The sequence below is a fragment of the Prinia subflava genome, chromosome 1 (genome assembly GCF_021018805.1).
Source record: "Prinia subflava isolate CZ2003 ecotype Zambia chromosome 1, Cam_Psub_1.2, whole genome shotgun sequence".
NCBI lineage: Eukaryota > Metazoa > Chordata > Aves > Passeriformes > Cisticolidae > Prinia > Prinia subflava.
The window spans coordinates 4,693,406-4,712,442 of NC_086247.1; the positions used below are offsets into that span (position 1 = coordinate 4,693,406).

At 46.2% G+C, this 19,037-nt stretch overlaps 2 protein-coding genes across 4 annotated transcripts in view; one reads left to right on the forward strand and one right to left on the reverse strand.

Moving 5' to 3' along the window:
- Positions 1 to 19,037, forward strand: part of TRAPPC9 (trafficking protein particle complex subunit 9) — a 455,571-nt gene that overhangs the window by 432,323 nt on the left and 4,211 nt on the right. For all 3 annotated transcript variants that reach the window (XM_063407939.1, XM_063407850.1, XM_063408027.1), the window contains one exon: positions 3,903 to 4,126. In XM_063407939.1, coding sequence (XP_063264009.1) covers positions 3,903 to 4,126 — 224 coding nt within the window. The remainder of the gene's footprint in view (positions 1 to 3,902; positions 4,127 to 19,037) is intronic.
- LOC134555691 (uncharacterized) lies at positions 9,617 to 14,735 on the reverse strand. Its single transcript, XM_063407611.1, has 2 exons — positions 14,704 to 14,735; positions 9,617 to 11,360 (listed from the first exon to the last, which is right to left on the reverse strand). Exon 2 carries the CDS (start codon positions 11,332 to 11,334, stop codon positions 9,991 to 9,993), a length of 1,344 nt encoding a protein of 447 aa, XP_063263681.1. The 5' UTR covers positions 11,335 to 11,360; positions 14,704 to 14,735; the 3' UTR covers positions 9,617 to 9,990.

Genomic DNA, 19,037 nt, shown 5'->3' on the forward strand with positions numbered 1-19,037 from the left:
TTAAAATGCAATTTATACATGCAGTTGGAATGAAACTTGGTCCTTCTAATTTTCTGGAGTGCTGTTTCTCTCAGATCTGAGTCTTTGTAGGATGGAGATTCAGCCACGACTGATTTCTGTGCTAGTGACTGCATGTTCTGATTCAGAGCTCCTGTGCTCCGAAGCCAATAATGATTCACTCTCACAGCAGTGGTGTGAGCAGTCTCAGCTTTTATATGCCATCTGTGTGAGGGAGCTGAATCTGCAGAAACGGGACCCTGTGCACATGGCTTTTCCTCTGCTCATGGATGAAAATATTAAAGCAGATCCGTATGGTCCATGAGATGTTTTCTGTGTCAGGAAGGGAGTAAAGCTGCCTGTCAAACCAAGCTGTTCTCTCTGATGAAAGGGGGCTGTTTTTAAACACTCCTTTCCATAGTATTTTGCACGCCAGCCATGTGTGCTTTCTCATCTGACATCTCATTGAGATCCTTGGCTCCGGTACTGCAGGAGGGAAGTGTGTTCTGGGAAGGAAGGAAATTATCTCTCAATATGTACACAAACACGTGTGCACACACACAGAGTCTTAGATCAATCTAAATGAATTGAATTTTTTTTTTTTTTTTTTTTTAGGAATGTGAAAAAAAATTAATCTGGTTGAGCCAGACTTAATTGCTTCCCTTTTGTTTGGATTTTCTATTTTCTCATGAAGATATTAGAAAGAAATGCTCTGAGCTATTATTAGATACAAAGGTAGAGATAGAGGGCAAAGGGTTCATTTACAATTCCTACAGGAAGCCATTGAAGCTAAAAGGCAACTGATGAGCAGCTTGAAAATATAGATTTATCCACTAAGCTTAGGGAGTATTTCCAAAGGTTTGTGCTGGTCTGGGGATCTAACCCTTTGTGCAGCTGCAAAACCCACTGGATGGAGGAAGCACAAAACAAGTGGGGTGGTTTTTTTTGTTTTGGTTTTTTTTTTTTTTTTTTAGTTAATGAAAGGAGTCACCTTGCAGGGAGAAGCTTGAAAACACAAACTGATATAATGTAATGCATTGATATAAATGCACTGCTTTTGAAGGAAGCAACTGGACTTCAGCTCTGTGCCAGGAGACTGAGAAGCATAAAGGTTATCCACATTCTTTGTGTTTTGAGAAACTCAAGTCAGTTAATCCCTGATAATGGGACACCATTATAACCACTGCTTCCCATCCATGATCTTAGAGCAATAATGCAAAAAGCAAATTGGTCATGTTGGGCAGAGCAGCCCATGGCATTAGAGTGTGTTATTGCAGAAGAAATCCAATGCCAAAAAGGTTTTCTTGCCCTTCCCTAAAATGCAGTGGTGATTATCACTTCCTTTCAGAGAATCACAGAGATGGGCAGGGACCTCTGGAAATCATGTGGTCCCATCCCTGTTCAAGCAGGGCCACCTAAAGCCACTTGCCATGGACCATGTGCAGGTGGCTTTTGAACCTCCCTGAGCAACCTGGGGAGGTGCCAGAGTGGGTCACCTTCACAGTAAAGAAAGTATTTCCTGATGGTCAGAGGGAAGCTCCTGTGTTTCAGTGTGCACATTGCTCTGATCCTAGATGCTGAGAATTTTGGATTCTTGGTGCTGACAGGCACAGAACTTCAGGGAAGCACTGCATTTGACCTGAGACCTTAAAACAGGCTTCCAAAAATGCATGATAGTACTGGGATCATGGAGAGGTAGTTTGGATGGTATTGTGTGATCTCACAGGGTGAAAAATTAGATTTGGGAGTTTCATGTATACTGATATATGGGAGCCAAGATAAAGAACTTTGGGTGTAGATTAGTTGTCTTTTTGCACCTTCTTCTTCCCTCTTCTTCACGAATCTGGGTGGTTTTATGTCACTGGGTGAAAGAAGTTGGCATTGTGGGTTTTGGGTGGTCACAATTGAATTAGAAGCATAAATAATATAGATATCAACTTGTTATTGGATAATTAAGGCTTAAATAACCTTGAGCAGACACCATTTTAGCTCACTTTCTCGACTTTTTTTAGAGAGAACTCACATCTCGTGAGCTTGTAATAGATAAGGATAATACATTTCAGAGTGAGGCTTCAAAAACAACATCTCCTGAGTTTTATTCACCCTGACCTTGGAGCGGGAATGAGACGGGAATTCCAGCAGTCAGCCTCACAAGGCATCACCTCCAGGTGTTCACCTACATTGCTGAGATCCCCTGGAGTCTTCCCCAGCCTGAGCAGTCCCAGTTCTCACACCCTGTCCTCACGGGGGAGATGCTCCAGTCCCTTAATCCTCTTCATGACCCTGAACTGGAGTCTCTCCAGTGTCCCCATGTCTCTCTTGTAAAGAGGAGCCCAGAACTGGACACAGCACTCCAGTGCTCCTCAACAGTGTTCTAATTGTCACAAAAAAAAAAAAAAAAAAAAAAAGGAAGTTTTGGAACAGGAGTTGTTCCAACTCATAAGCCAACACTGGTTTTGGACAGCTTCAGCTTGAACACTGAAGGGGTTTTTTGTGGTTTTTTTGCCAAACCTCTTTTATCTGATGCTGCATTTGGGCAGTTTTGGTCAACGAGGGGTTTTCATCTGGGTACCTCAGCTTTGCTGGCCTGACCTCTGGAATAAATGTTCCTTTCTGAACTTTCTTCTTCTTTGGCAATGGCTTTAGTTTATTTTTTATCCAGTGGCTGCGTTGAGGCTTGTTCAGTTTGCCAGGCTAAAGGGCATCACAAGAACATGCATCATTTTGTACTTTTTGTCTAAGACAACAAAACTAAGTTTAAAAAAATCACTTTGGTGTAATTTTTTTTTCTGTGAAAACTCCTGAAGCATAAAAAAAGTGTCTTTCCTTAAAGAGGGGATATTACGAATGTAAATCCAACGCAGAGGAATAAGATGATGTATGTCAAAAGGCAAGCAACCCAGGAGGAGCTGGAGTGATGGAAATGCCTCACGGGCATATGAGATTGTGGGGATAGGTATTCACACAAAGGATGCTTTCTTACATGTGCCCAGGGCTTTCTCTTATCTCTGAACATGAACCCACAGTGAAATAGAAATGTTCCTGTATTAATAGTGCATTGGAGATAACCCTCATCTGAAAAATACAGTAATACTGCACAACTGGGAACCCTTTCAGAGCAGGGAATTGGACTGGCAATTTCATAGTGTGTTGGTAATGAAACATTTTGGTTCTGTATAAGCAAATGGGCAAGGTTAATGGACACATTACTCTGGCTGTCATTGTCCCAGCAGTAACCAATTTAGAGGCTTTATATTTTCTGCTGTCCCAGTAAGGGGAAGAAAAGTAGAAAATTAAAAATAGAAATCCCAGAGTGATTTAAAGTGCAAAGCGTGAACGAGCTTGTAGTACTCTGGTATAATTTTAAAATCCCTCTTTTCCTTATAATCTGGATTTAAATATATGTATTACATTGCAAATTCTGCTGATGTCTGTCCTGCTCCAAAAGCTCACCTCCATACAGAAGGATTTATTTTGGCTGTAGCACATGCACATGGGCCTCCAGCCCTGGATTTCTGTAGCTGCTGTTTGTATTGGTGGTTCCTGTTTGTATTTCCCTTCACCTCATGCTGTTGATTTGCAGCACCATGAGAAATGGTCTGTGGCTTTGGCCTTCAAGGGGGGAGGTTAAAAAAATATCTTCTGGAGCCTGTGTATAGATCATAATTGGTTTTTTTTCATAGCTCTTTCAACAGCTGTGGGCAGATCTCAGGCCCTCATGAGCTGTTTTTTCTCAAATAGGTGCCCTAAAGAACAGCACAGCATTGGATTTTCTTTCCCAAAATTACCTGTCTCCCACTCCTGGTTTCACTGAGGTTACTTTTTTCTGGTTGAGCCTCCTGTCGAGATGAATGCTGTTTCTGAAGCAGGTCCAGCCTAACGAGGACTCATTTCGTGATTTGCAGACATCCTGGTTGATGGCAAGGTCTGTGACTGCGACGCCGTGGTGACGTGCCAGGTGGGGGACCCTGTCCCCTTGCAGGTGAAGCTGACCAACTGGAGCAAGCACAGCGTGGGGCCCTTTGCTCTGACCATGATGCCCTACCAGGATTACCAGAATGGGGTGCACAACTACGACCTGCAGGATGCCATCACCTTTGTGGGGTCCAACACCTTCCACATCGATACCGTGAGTTGTTTTATCACAAGTATTGGATTTTGAATGACCTGCATTTGAAAGGGGCTTCGTTGCTCTATTGTACACTTCCAGGCAGATTGATTTTTGGAAAGCCCCGTGATTATGGCAGCTATTGCTAACAGTGCTGCTGTGTTCATCTGGAATGGTCTCTCTGAAATGGTTTAAGGCTGCAATTTCCTACCATGCAAACCACTAGTAAATTATCAGAGGCAGCAATTTCTGGTCACTCCAGATGTGGCTGAATGTGAACAGGTAACCCTAGATTGAGTGTTCAATACCATATTGCCAGTCCCTTGAGTCACCCAGCGCAGCCTGCAGTAACAGATTTTAAATAACTTTTATTCTTTTTCTTTAGTCCGTAAGAAACATTCCCCAGGCTGAGCCAAGGAACTCAGCAAATCAGTTTTAGTCAGGTCCTGAGGAAACACAACAGACTGCAAAAAGAAAATGCTAAGCATTAATGGGCAATCTGATGAGCTGGTTCATTTCCTGGATGCTTAGCATACTGTTAAAAAACCATATAGAAATGCTTAAAATGAGGCAAAAAAAAAAAAAAAAAAGAGCCCCTTTTAAAAACAATTGAGATTATGATTTTTCTTTCAATTTCTCTAGAAAATTCAAGTGTAGGAGCTTTTTGCTTCTAAGGCAAGACACTGAAAATACAGTGTATCCCGTAGCCTTCTCTCCCAAAAATACAACAACAGAACACCTGGAATGAAAATTTGCAGGCAATGCTGCAGGGTGGAATGAGCAGCATTTCTGGTAATAAATATTTCTTCATGAAATAAACATGAAGAAGAGAGTGTTTGGGATAGTGCTTAGGACCTTTGTTTAGGTCAGCTCTTCAGATTGGTAATAAAATATGTCTGTCAAAATTTAATATATAAGTGAACCTTTGTTAGAAGGAAATTAAAGGTTAACCACAGAGATAGTTACCATGCATATTTTTCAATTACTCGTCACAGGAGAAAATATTTCTAAAAGCTAATGAGCATGAAATATACCATCAACTTGAATTTTAATGGGGGCTAACTGCATTCTTATAGCTGAATAATTTAAATATGTCAACAGAAATCATCCAGGGATGCCTTTCCTTGACTCTGTTTCTGACAATGTGGAGTTTTTAATCAGAGTGTTGGTGTTTGGATGCCCAGCTGCCGAAGGTCCTGACCCTCCAGGCTAATGAGGGAAAAGGGAGATGTCAGTGTGATGTATTCTTACCTTCTGATTGAGCCTCCTACAGGGCAAAAAGTCAGGAGGTCACATCTCTGGTGCCTGCCCAGGCAGCCTTCTCATACGTTACGGTCCCTGCTTTTGCCCCATTGCTCAGTGTTTTGACATTTCTCCTGTAAACACAATCCCCAAGAAGTTAAAAATAGAATTGTTTTCTGCTGCTTGTCCTCCTTTCCATACAAAAAGGTGAAATGAACAAAATGTCGACTCTTGGACAAGAAGTGTTACATTTCAGTGTGTGTAGTGTTGGCTCCACACAGGCTGCTAGGGAAAGTGCTTGGTCATGTTTCTTTGGGGCACAGAGCCCTGATTGTGGAAGAAAATCCTTTATATCTGCCAGAGGTGCTCTCTTCCCTCATAATAACTAATTTAGGAATAAAAAATAGATTTCAGAAAGTTCCATCTGTTTGTGGGGGACGAGGGGAAAGCCCTGGTTTGTGCATTTGATGCTTCAGGGAAGAATCATGCTCAGAATTGTGATTATGCTCTGAGTTTGGCCAAAAGTGAGACAGATGCTGGTTAAAAACCCAAAGAAGCTCATGACTGGGTGAGATGAAAGACAACTAGAGTTTCTCTTTTTTATAAACAAAAGTTTGAGATACTGGACCAGATTCCCTGCTGGTTTTCAACTCAGTGCTGCTGTGTGGAAGCTGTTAAAAATGTCCCCATCATTTTTTTAGCCTGAGGTCATGGGCATTTGACTATTTTTCCTGTCTAGTGGATGTGGCTTGAGGTGCTGCCCTTTCCCAGCTGCTTGTGGAAGATGCTCCCCTCTCCCCCAGCAGACCCATCAGGACATTGCAAGCACTTGTTTTTGTGCAAAGTTGTCCTGTTTAGCAAAAACTACATTGGTCAGCAGTTTGAGTTAATTGGGCTGACTTCACACTGACACTGGTACAGAAATACTGACATGATTTATTGCAGGACTCAGCTGGGTGGGAGGAAGGATGGAGAATCAAGTGTGGCTTGGTGTATCACTGGTGCGTGGTCAAGAATGAGTGGGAGCATCAGGTATTACAGCAAGGGCAGCTACTCCTCACATCCTGAAATTTCACTCTGCTGTCATGAAGAAACTTCATTACTGGTACAAAAAAACCCCAAAAGATCCCTCTGCCTACCTAAATGTTAGTTTCATATTAAGACTCATGCTCAAAAATTCACCATTATTTTTGATTCCAGACTATGAAGTCTCAAAGCAGTTTCTGCTGCTGCCTGGAAGGCAGGGGATATATACAGAAATTTTCAGGATGCACATGCTGCTTTGCAGTGTGAATATAAATTGTGGAAAAGGTAAAAGTTACACAATTTGGTATTTCCCTTTCTTGTGGCTTGAAGTCCAAGTTAGAAGATCTATCTTGGAGGTAATGATACTTATTCACCTCTTTGGGCTTTTACCTCTGTTAGATGCAGCAGCCTGGGTTTGTGTCACAAAGTCTCTGTTGGGATATGCTACTTCAAAAAGCAAAGTCTTTTCTGGAAAATTTTAAAGGCTATTGAGTTATTTCCATGCATTCTAAATTAAGTAAAATCTGTATTTTTGAGCTCAACTTCTAATTTGGCTAACCTTCCTATTCTCTGTATTTGACTGAAAAGGGGACTTTCTCCATTATGACTTAAATATTTGCCAGTTTTTGTTCAATGGGTAATTTTGAAACACGAATTAACATGGTAGAACCTACCCATTAAAACACAGCAGATTAATTTATCTTTTTATCTTGCTCCACAACATAAGGTTTATCTTTTGCCCTATCATTATTTTTTTTAGTTCTTACCAATTTCTTTTTGTTGAATAATTAGTTGATCAGACAGAATTGCTTTTTGCCAAATTAAAACCAAAAATATTGCCTTCTGTGGAGAATCCTGTAACTCCCAGCAATTCATCCTCTCTTGTTGGCCCTGCTTGTGCTGTTACTTATTCTCAAGCAGGACTTTTTCCTGTGTGTGTTATCATGCTCAAGCTCAAGTGATTGGTAGTGGGAGATGAGGAGAAATTCATTAGTAGATGGTCATTTTGAATCAGCTCAGAAGCCAGGGTGAACATTTGCTCACTTCTGGCAGGTCCTTTGTGGCCCATCTGGAACAAATTATTTTTCTTGGCACTGTTTTATTCACACTGTAAACTCTTTGGGGCAGCGAGCAGTAGCTGGCACCAGCCCTAATCTCCAACTGAGCTCCCTAAGTACTACAGCAGTATAAATAAGCAGTAATTAGTTCTAAGCAATCGCAGTCCCACATGGTAGCCTAAATCAGGGAAGGATTAGGATGGAGCTAGAAACTTAATTTTTCTTCTACCTTGGTGGAACAAAGGAATAATGTGGACTTTTTTTCCTTGATTTTCGATCGTTATTTTCTGAGGTACAAGCTCCTCATCTTTGTTTCCATGAATGGTGGCATTTTAATAAAACCTCTTTTAACTCTGCTTTGATTCAGGAATGTCAGAATCCTGATGAATGATTCAACACACATACAGGCACATCGGGGCAGTGGCACTACCAGAGCTGTGTGCTGCTGGACTGAAGGACAACACAAATTTGGTCTGTTCCTCCCAGTTTAGCGGGGTCATGCTCTGCAGTCAGTGGGGTGGTGTGTCCTGCCAGGCATGGGGGTGACCCCCTGAAAAAGCCACTCTGAGTGGCTGAGCAAGTCATCAGAGCTTTTGCAGTTTAGGGAACATTTTGATTTGATCTGCATTTGATTGGGTGAATCCTGGTGTTGAACAGCTGGCTTAGATGTGGACATCCACTTTACAGATGTTTGATTCAGTTCCAGACGGAGACACCTGAATGAGGAGGTTTACCAGGGGTGCTGGCCCTCTAAGATCCCATGGAACTGTGGTCTGCAGGTAGAACCTGGCTTATTAACACAGGGCTGAGATTCAGTTGCCTAAAAGTAGATGTTTGCCATCATACAGGTGCTGTGCATGTCCTACCAGCCACCAGATACTGCCAGAAATCCTGTAAGACATCCTGGGCATCTTCCCAGTCCAGTGCAGGTGTCTCAGTGCCTTAGGCCATCCCATTACCTGTGTATAGGCAACTCTCTTCTGGCTCTGCAGCCTGCCTAGAGAAACCATTCTGTGTTTGCTCCACTGTCTGCATTGACTGGGCATCCTCCTTTTGTAGTAGGAGCTTGGATGCTTTGGACTCCCAAATGTAGGTTTAACCTCAAAGTTAGTCCTGTGCCTGGTGTAGCAGCTGGGCTGGATGTGACCCTCTACTGACCTGACTGCTGCAGCTGGATTTCTGATCCTTTGGGAATGTTTGTAGGCAGCCCCACTGGAGACACAGCCTTGCTTTCCAAAGTTAGTTCCTGTTTTGAAGGAAACATCTTGTAACTTCTGTAGATCCACCTGCACTTAAGCAAGGCGAAGATTCTCAAGCTCATTTTGCTTCCCTGTTTCTTTTCCCAATTGTTGATACAGTGGTGATGGTACAACAGCTGTGGGTAGAGCCCAAACCATGAATGTGATCTCTGGTGTTGATGCTGACGGGCCTGAAGCCACCTTCCTGCTTGCCAAGGGCTCTGAGCTGTGCTGTTCCAGATATTCCTTCATGGTGCAGGGCGATGAGGGAAAATGGACCAGGAACTTGAAAAAGCTGAGGGTCTTGAGGAGGCTTTGTTTGCTGTTTGCCTGCACCCACTGCTGGCATTAGTGCCTGCCTCTGCCCTGCTCTGGATGAAAGTCCAATCAGTTCCAGTGAGGCAGGAATCAGGCAGGCAGCCCTGGAAGAAGGGGAAGGAAGCAAGAGGGGACACGGCTCGATGCTGTTCTACATGTCCAGATGCAGTGCCAGAGGGCAAGAACTTGTACCCAGCCAGGAGGGGAGAAGCCAAGGACAGGGTCAGGGGACAGCTGTGGCTGCTCTGATCATTCACGTGGGTGGCACGGTGCTGATACAAGTTTGCTGTTGGTCAGCAGAAGTGCTCAGCACCCAAACCAAAGGGAGCCTGGGCTGTCCAGCTCTGAGGATGTGGCTGCTTGTGAACAGACAGGCCCTTGTGCAGGAGCTGCAATTAAGAGTCATGCACAGAATGGTTTGGGTTGGAAGGAAACTTAAAGCTCATCTCATTCCAACCCCTCTGCCATGGGCAGGGACACGTTCCCCTATCCCAGGTTGCTCCAAGCCCCACCCAGACTGGCCTTGAACACTTCCAGGGATGGGGCATTCATAGATTCCCTGGGCAACTTGTGCCACTACCCACCCTCACAGTAAAGAATTTTTTCCATATATGTATCCTGAATTATCCTTCTTTGATATAAAACCTCTATTCCCCTCAAAGGGTCTCAGCTAGCTCAGCCCTTCTCAGGCCTTGGAGGATTATATCAAGAAAGACAGGATAAGGATTCAAAAGAGGCTCTCACCCTTTCTGCTGCTTTATTCCAGGTTGATGTTCCAGGAGAGAGAGAGCTCCCGGGGGACAGGGGACCCTTTATCTTAGGGTCTCTGAGGGAGGGGCTAGCTGGCACACAGCCAATGGGGTCAGAAGGGGAAGGAAGGGTCAGACTACATGACAGGAGTTCCAGGGGTCCCTGAGGGAGAAGAAACCATTTCCCCAGGGGGATGTAACATCTCCTCCTTTTTTTGTTTAAAAAGATACAGAGAGAAATTCTCAAATTCTGTTTAACACGGAGTGCGGGTTTCCCACCACTTATGGTTGGTAGGGAGACCGGACCGCTTTAGATTTGCCAACTCTATATGGTTGACTTCTGAGGTAGAAGATATGAGGCCATTAATAGCCTTGAAAATCAAACAGCGTAGGATTCCGAATGCTATGGTTACAAGGAAAAGGATAACAAAAAGTAACATAATTGTTTTGACTACAGAAGTCCACCACCCAGTGAGTCCCCAGCCCTTGAACAGTTCCTTGATCCAATCTTCTGATTCTTGCTTCACTTGTCCGATCATGTTGTTCATGCTTCGGAGGGCAGCATGGATGTTTGGAGCCTTTGAGGACAAATTCATGCAACAGAGTCCTTCAAATTCCTGGCATTCATGTCCATGTAATAGCAAGAGATAATCGATAGCAGCACGGTTCTGGATCGTGGCCTGTCTGGTAATCTCCTCGTCTTCTAGGAGGGAGCTGATGGCGATAGATGTTAAATTAGCCTGCTTGACCACCCAGCACTCTAGTTGGCCCAATTCACCTAGAGCTTTGGCTGCTGCTACCCACGGAAGAAACAGGGATACAGCAACTCTTTTTGACTTTGCCCAATGAAAAATGTCTGAATTACAATTTGGGTCCAAATTGTCAGCACTCCTTTTTTGAATTTTGTCAGCCGATTTGTTTTTGTGTGTCCATTCACGAATTAAAGTTTGGTTGGGTGTCAACACGGACAATCGCCCTATGGTACATGGCCCTCCGAAAAGCCGGGATGGAATTCCTGCCCATGCCCGATCCCCACAAACCAAGAACAATCCTCTAGGGAGGCTCCTGGGTTTGGAGTGGGATGGGTTGTCTGATGCAATGTGGCTTATATTATGACACCACCTCTTTGCAGTAAATTCTCCCCGGAACTGCTTTATAAGGTGGTACTCGTCAGTGCTAGAGGGTTTTGGGATGACAGAGAAATGGATGCAGTATGTGGCAGGGGAGGAACCCAATAGTTCTAACTCCTGGGGTTCATGAGCTACCCTGGGCAAACCCTGCACCCATTCCGCTAAGGGGTTCATGGCAAACACGTCTTGCTTCTGATGATCTTTGTGTGGTTGTGGGGTGTGTGCCTCTGGAATTTCGTTGGACCTGTATTTGTCCAAGCCTGCTGGAAATTCTCCAGCCTGCAAAGGAATTCCTACCAGACAGGTAGACATAGGATTCTTAGCTGCTGCAGTGGACAAACATATGTTTTCTTGCTGAAGTGTCTGTGCCAGGGTTACCCAGACGTTCTGACGTGGCTGAGGGATGATCCATGCAGCTGCCAGACTGTTCAGCATTAGCAGGATGACAACTTGGATGGGGTTCATCATAGGGTTGAGTGGGAGGTAGGTTTTCTCTGGAAGGGAAAAATAAACATTTTTAAAACATGTTAAAAGTTCCTGTTTCTGCCAGAAGGAATCCACCTCTAAGGAGGATCTTTCTCTTCCATCCGGCGGCGTCTTCTCTTCGAAGCATCGGTCACTTGCTTCTCGTCCCCTTCTGCTGGAGCTGGATTTTTGGGGACAAAAGGTTTCACCCACTTCTGGGGAATCCACCGAGGGCCTGAGGGAGTAGCCACACATGCATAGCCACGACCCCAGGTCACAAGCTCATAGGGACCTCTGGTTTCCCAAGTTTCAGGATCCCTAATCAAAACCGGTGGACGCTGAGACAATTTAAACTGATCACCACTGTTAAAATGACGTACCACAGGTGGACTCATGTTTTCAAATGAACAGTTCAGAAAATTGATGGTGAACATGGCTTTGCAGAGCTTCTGCTGTGGTGTCATCCACGAAGCCGAGCAGTTCTGCCTAGCCAGAACCTGTTTGAGCGTTTGGTGTGCACGCTCGATCACAGCTTGACCTGTGGGGGAGTGAGGGATGCCAGTTTTATGCTCCACTCCCCACTGCTGGACAAATTCTAGGAACTCCTTGGACACATACCCTGGGCCATTATCAGTTTTGATTGTTTTTGGAATTCCCAACACTGCAAAGGCTTGCACTAGGTGTTGCTTGGCATGTATGGATTTTTCTCCTGCGTGTGCAGAGGCATACACTGCACCTGAATATGTGTCAATGCTCACATGAACATATTTGAGGCGACCAAAACTAGGAATGTGTGTGATGTCTGTTTGCCATACCTCACAGCTGCCCAGGCCCCTGGGGTTAACCCCCATGCCCATCGATGGCATGACCTGGAGCTGGCAGTTCGGACAGGTACCTACAATGGCTCGAGCCTGGCTCCGTGTTAGTTGGAATTGTCGGATCAGGGCTGGCACATTTTGATGGTAATGTTGGTGACTCAGTTTTGCCTGCTGGAAGACATCAGGGAGATGTGCCTTTTCAACTGGTGCAGCAAGGGAGTCTGCCTGGCGATTCCCCTCTGCGATCTCACCTGGCAAATCAGTGTGTGACCTCACATGCATCACGTAAAACGGGTGCTGTCGATGAGAAACCAAATAGATTAGCTTTGAAAGCAACCTGAAGAGATGTTCATTCTCTATTTCTTTGAGCACAGCCTGCTCCGCTCTGGACACTACTCCCGCCACATAGGCAGAGTCGGTTACCAAATTGATTGGTTCTGAGAACTTCTCAAAAGCTCTTACCACTGCGGCCAGTTCAGCCACTTGGGGGGATCCCTCCACAAACTCAACATCAGCTTCCCAATGCTGAGTCCGTGGGTTTCTCCAAGTCACCACGGACTTGTTTGAAGCCCCCGATGCGTCTGTGAAGACTGTGAGAGCTTTGAGTGGTCTCCGACTCCTTTTCTCATGAGGAATAAGGTGGAATTCCTCATTGAACAACTTGTGGGACGGGGCATGGACTGATATTTGTCCCCTGTAGCTGTCCAGAGATAGTTGGAGACTGGCATTGCTCTGCAGCAAATGCTCAAACATCTCTTTGGTCAATCTCTCAGGAGAGTTCTTTCCCTCCTCTGAAAGTCTGACCGGGAGGTGAATGCATGCAAAGTCACAACCTGCCAATTCACACAATCTTACCCTGGCCTTCCGAATCAGCTGTGCTATCAGCTCCTGTGGCTCTGTGATGGTCTTGGATCTTTGGTGGGAGAGGAAAACCCACTCTATTATCAACAGTGAATCTCTCTCTTCCTCGATCCACTGAAAGATCAAGCCATGCAGGTGTGGCAGTTTTCCTAGAACAATAAACTGGAAAGGCACCTTTGGCTCACACCGGTGAGCCTGTCTCTCTGACAAGGCTTTTTGTACCTTTTCGATTGCTGTCTTCGCCTCTGGGGTCAGCTCCCTGGGAGACGTCAGCTCCTTCTCCCCCTTCAATAAATTGAAGAGGGGTTCTAGATCTTGATTTGTGAGGCCTAGCCAGGGTCTTACCCAATTCAAGGACCCACACAGGGAGTGGAGATCTGCTAGAGTTTTTGGATTGCAGCCAATTTCTAAGCTCTGTGGAACCACAGTCCTTGCACTGATTTGCAAGCCCAGGTATTTCCAAGGTGGCATCCTTTGAACCTTGTCCTCCTGTAATTGAAATCCAGCAGAGGTTAAAACTTTAACCACTAGGTCAAGCGTGTGTTGGAGTATAGAGTCATTGGGGCCACACACTAGCACATCATCCATGTAGTGAAGGATGATGGCTTCTTTTCTCTGTGCGCGTATTGGAGACAGTAATGAGGCTACATATTGTTGGCATATAAAAGGACTCGATTTGAGACCCTGGGGAAGGACCCTCCAGTGATAACGCTTCATTGGGGCCTGTCTATTGACAGTGGGAACTGAGAAGGCAAACCTAGGGGCATCTTCAGGGTGCAATGGAATTTGGAAAAAACAGTCCTTGATGTCTAAGACAGCCAATTTCCAATCTCGGGGGAGCATTGTTGGAGTGGGCATCCCTGGTTGGAGGGGTCCCATGTCTTCTACTATTTTGTTAATTTCTCTTAGATCATGGAGCAACCTCCACTTATCCTTTCCCGGTTTCTTTATCACAAAGATCGGGAAATTCCAGGGGCTAGTTGTCTCCACAATGTGTCCCTGAGCCAATTGCTCTTCCACGAGTTTTTCCAGCGCCTTGAGCTTTTCTTTACTCAAAGGCCACTGTGCTACCCATCTGGGGGTGTTTTCCAACCACTTTAACTTCTGGGTAGGGCGCTCCACAGTGGCTACTTGCAAAAATCCTGGGGTGTTTTAGGAATGACCAATCGGACTCCCCACTGAGACATGGTGTCCCTCCCCCACAGTGGGGCGTTATAATCTGCTACGAAAGGACGGACATTCGCCACCTTTCCATCAGGTCCCTCAATTTGCACCACGTTTTTCGAAATCCTTGCCATTGAGATTCCTCCTATGCCCTGAAGTTTGCCTGCCACCGGCTCTAATTCCCAGTTTGAAGGCCACATGCTTTGTGGCAATACGGTGACCTGAGCTCCGGTGTCGAGTACTCCCGCCACTTGGAGGCGCTCTGACCCACAAATAATGTTGCACATCATAGAGGGTTTAGGTTCCCCCACCACCTCTGTCCAGTAGACCTCTGGTGATTTACCGTCTGCTGTGATCTCTGCTGGAACCGGAATGGCTTGGGCAAGAATCTGCCCCGCTATCAGATAAAAGGGTGGGTGCAAACAACGAGCCAACAACATGAGGCCTATTATTTTTCCCTTTATGGTCATGGGAGCTATCTCAATTTCCAAGGGTGTGTGTGCTGTGTCCCCAATAACAAAATACTCACTGTCCAATCCCACGTGGTAAACCGTCAGGTCCTGTGAGATGTTGGACAGGTCAACTGTTATAACCATCCACTCAGTAGATCTGAAATGGAAACCTTTGGTAGTTACAAGTCTAAAACGGCCAAGTGGCTGCCAAACCTTGTTAGTTGAGCATTTAACATTTACATTTTTCTGCACCCCCACACCCTGTGACCTGCCCTCCCCCCCCTTTTTCTTTAAGAGAGAAGCTTTTGCTAATGCGAGTCCCGCTACATTTATATCTTTGCGCGTTGTAGTATCAACCGCGGGCACGCGCTGTAAATTCAGTTTTTTTGTTTGTTGGATTTCTTCTGCTTCTGCGTCTGGGGGCAGGATCTGGCGAAGTGTCCTGGTTTCTTGCAGCGGAGGCAGATGATGCGCTGCAGCTGGTCTGGTGGCATCTGTGGCCTGCTGGGGTGTGGTCTAGCAGGGGCTGTATGCTGTGGGTGTGTTGTTCCAGGGTGTCTTTCAGAAGTGCAGAACAGTTCTGCCCGTCTGGAACAAGCTTCTATCATCTGGGACAGAGTAGGTGGTGGGTCCAAGGGGAGAGTGAGGATAATTCTACGACAGGTCTCATTAGCATTTCTTTGAGCCATCTCTTTGATCAGCTCTGCCTGCACCACGGGATCTGGTATTTGGTGTTCCACCTGTGTCCTCAGACGATCAACAAACTGTAAGAAATTCTCCGTAGGAAATTGTTTAACATTGACATAACTTCCTTTCCCTTCCCTTGATGGTAGCTGATAAAACATTTTCTCTGCAACATTGCTAATCCTAAGTAAAATTTGTTTGGATAATACTCGGGTTTGTTTTTCAGGGCAAGCCCATGCACCCTCGCCACACAGATGTTCAAATGTAATATCATTATTCTCAGTGTCTTTAGCCATATTAGGGTTTTGCTGAATCTCCTGTAAAAGTGTTCTTAAAGCTCTTTTCCACATATTGTCCCACAGATCATACTCCGAGGGAGATAACAGACATCTGAATAAGTCCTTAATATCATTAGGAACCATTTCATTAGAATCAAATGTGGCTCTAAACATCCCTTTAAAGATGGGGGTGTCCCTGCCAAACTCACGTTGTACTTTGCATAGTTCTTTCTTGTCTTGGTAGGAGAGGGGCTGGTATTGCCGAGTACCCTGCCTCCTGCCTACATATGCTACTGGAGCTACAGAGAAAATGGGTTCATCTGCATTTGCCAAGGGTCTGGAAGCTGCTGCCGGTCCCCCCGTGTCTGGGGATATCGGGGTTACAGCGTTAGCAGTCCCTTGGGGGAGGGGAAGGAAAGGCGTGCTCTGTCCGTGCTGGCTGGGCAGCCCAGGCTGTCCCCCTCCCCCCGCCGTGTGGCAATCATACCCCCCGCCGTGGCCGTGCAGGGTGGGGGGGGCGGCCCTCTCCCTGCTGCCGGGGAGGCAGGAGGAGGAGGGGCCAGCCCCCTCTGAGCCGCCGCAGCAGCCGGGAAGGAGGCAGGGGGAGGAGGGGCCAGCCCCCTCTGAGCCGCCGCAGCAGCCGGGAAGGAGGCCGTGGGAGGAGGGGTGGGGTGGGGCTGCCGGAGGCCAGCAGGGGTTGGCACAGGGGTATGGGGTGGGGGCGGGGGCAGAGGGAGGGGGTTGGGGAGGGAAGGGGTCGTGGGGGGAGGGTCGGGGCACATGGCAGCCGCCATTGTTATCAGCCACGTGGAGGGGGTCTGGCAGGGACCCTGCCGCCTCACAGAAGTCCCGGGCCGCCCCTGCCCCCCCGCCGTGATCCTGAGGAGAGAAACTGGCTTTGTTAAAAGGATCCCGGGACAAAGGTAAACCCGGGTATAAAGGTGGATCAGAGGGGGGATTACATGGGGTAAGTTTTTGCTCCTGGCTGGGTTTGTTTAACTCTAACAGATGGTTACGAGCTTGCAAAAATATTGGGATAAATACAGAAACGGCGTGATCATTATTTTGGACCTTATCCGTGATCACCGTACCCACGTAATCCCAAAAAGAAACAGTATCTATCTGTAGCAATTCAGCTTCAGTAAATTCATGTTCTAACCAGCGAACAAAACGTTTTTGCAGCCTTTTGGAAATTTTAACGTTAATTAAAAGGTCCTGGAGTTGTTTTAATATACTCTTTTGAGGAGCTGATAGCTGCATGCCCATGATTCGATATTATTGAAAGCTATTAGCTCAAAATCCAGCCTTCAGCTGCTAAAGTCAGCTGTATGTAACTCCTGTGTCTCCTATAACCAGAGAGAACAGGCAGGGAAAACTCCGGGGCTGCGGTCACGCGTCCGCGCCGTTTCTCCAGCCCCGGTGGCACCGGGGGGGTCCCCGCCGCCTTGCTTGGCCGATGGGATACGTGCCCGGGCCGGGGTTTCCCCAAAAAGCAGGGCTCCTTGTGCGGAGCCGCCCCACGGGTCCGCGGGCTGCGGCAATCAGAAACGAAAGAAAAAAAAAAGAAAAAAAAATCCCCGCCGCAGGGTCCTAAAAACCACCCGCTGCTACTAGCAAGGTAAAATGACGCCCTCCCAGTTTGCGGGTACCGATCAAACGGAGGACTTTACCTGGTCCGTGGTATCATCTGCTGAGTCAGAAGCAACTGAAGGTCCTGTCTCTAGCTCACTCGTGGGTGGGCAACCACAAGCTACGAGCTTATCCCTACTCACCTATAGCTACAACATGTGGCCAAAGTGCCTAGGGTAATTGAACTTCCCAAAAAGCTTTTAAGACCATGAAAGGTCTCCAGCTCCGCATGGGTTTCTATATTAATACCCACTTGGGCGTCAATCGATATAAAACCTCTATTCCCCTCAAAGGGTCTCAGCTAGCTCAGCCCTTCTCAGGCCTTGGAGGATTATATCAAGAAAGACAGGATAAGGATTCAAAAGAGGCTCTCACCCTTTCTGCTGCTTTATTCCAGGTTGATGTTCCAGGAGAGAGAGAGCTCCCGGGGGACAGGGGACCCTTTATCTTAGGGTCTCTGAGGGAGGGGCTAGCTGGCACACAGCCAATGGGGTCAGAAGGGGAAGGAAGGGTCAGACTACATGACAGGAGTTCCAGGGGTCCCTGAGGGAGAAGAAACCATTTCCCCAGGGGGATGTAACACTTCTTTCAATTTGATCCCCATACTCTTTGTCCTATCACTGCAGATCCTGATGGAGAGTCTTTTCCATCTTCTCTGTAGCTCCTTCAAATACTGGAAGGTGCTGTGAGGTCTCCACTCAACCTTCTCTTCTCCAGGCTGAACAACCTCAATTTTCTCAGCCTGTCTTCATAAAAAAGCTGCTCCAGTACCTTTAGCAACTTTGTGGCCCCTCTCTGGACTTCTTCCAGTTTAGGGAGGTCCAACAAGCAGACTGATAGCCCAGGGGACCACACAGGATGCATGTCTCCTGGCTAGAGAACCCAGCAGTGAAAGTCAAGAAAAAAACCCACAAAAAAACCAAAAAACAACAACAACAACAACAAAAACCCAACAAAAAAACCCCAAAACAAAACAAAAAAAACCCCAACCAACAAACAAACAAAAAAACCCAAAAACAAACAAACAAACCCCACCACAACCCCAAAACAAAGCAAAAAACCAACCAACCAAAAAAAAAACCACCAAACAAACCTAGAACAGGAGAATATGGAAACAGCTCATTCCCTTACTTCTGAAAGCTGCAGAGAATCTACCTCATGGAAGGTGGTGGCTGGAACTTTTCAGCTCTCTGGAATATTCTCTAGCTCCCTGCACCCCTGTACTGGTTTGAAAGCAAAACCAGTGAGACTCCAAGTCAGAAATACAATTTAATAGAGAAAGACCAAACAAACAACAAAAAAGGTAAAAATAAAATAAGAAAAATGCAATAGTACAAAGTACCACTGAAAGAGTCAGAATGCAAACCTGACACCCTGTTGGTCAGGATGTTGGAAACAGTCCAAAACAAGTCCTCCCAGAGTGACAGATGTGGCTCTGTTGAAGTAGAGATGATCCTCAAGAAAGGGTCCAGTCCTATTCTGGGAATCCAGCGGAAACAGGCTCCCTTGGTGTTTGGGATTGCTGGTTTTATCCCGGTGGAAAGGCTTTGGCTCCTCCCACTGGGTGGAGCATCTCCCAATGGGATGAGGTGATGTTATCAGTCCTGTGAGAGGCCTTCAATGGCCCATTCACAGGGGATGTCCCTCGGAGGAGGATGGGTGGAGGAAGAGATAAGAAGGCCCTGCCTTATCTGGTGTTATCAGGTGTCTCATCAACAGAAGGCATCCGCCCTCTTCCCCCCCTAGAGTTACAAGAGATAAAGAACAATATCTCCCGACCAGTTTCATCAGATGAAAATAGAATACACATTTTTGGTTAC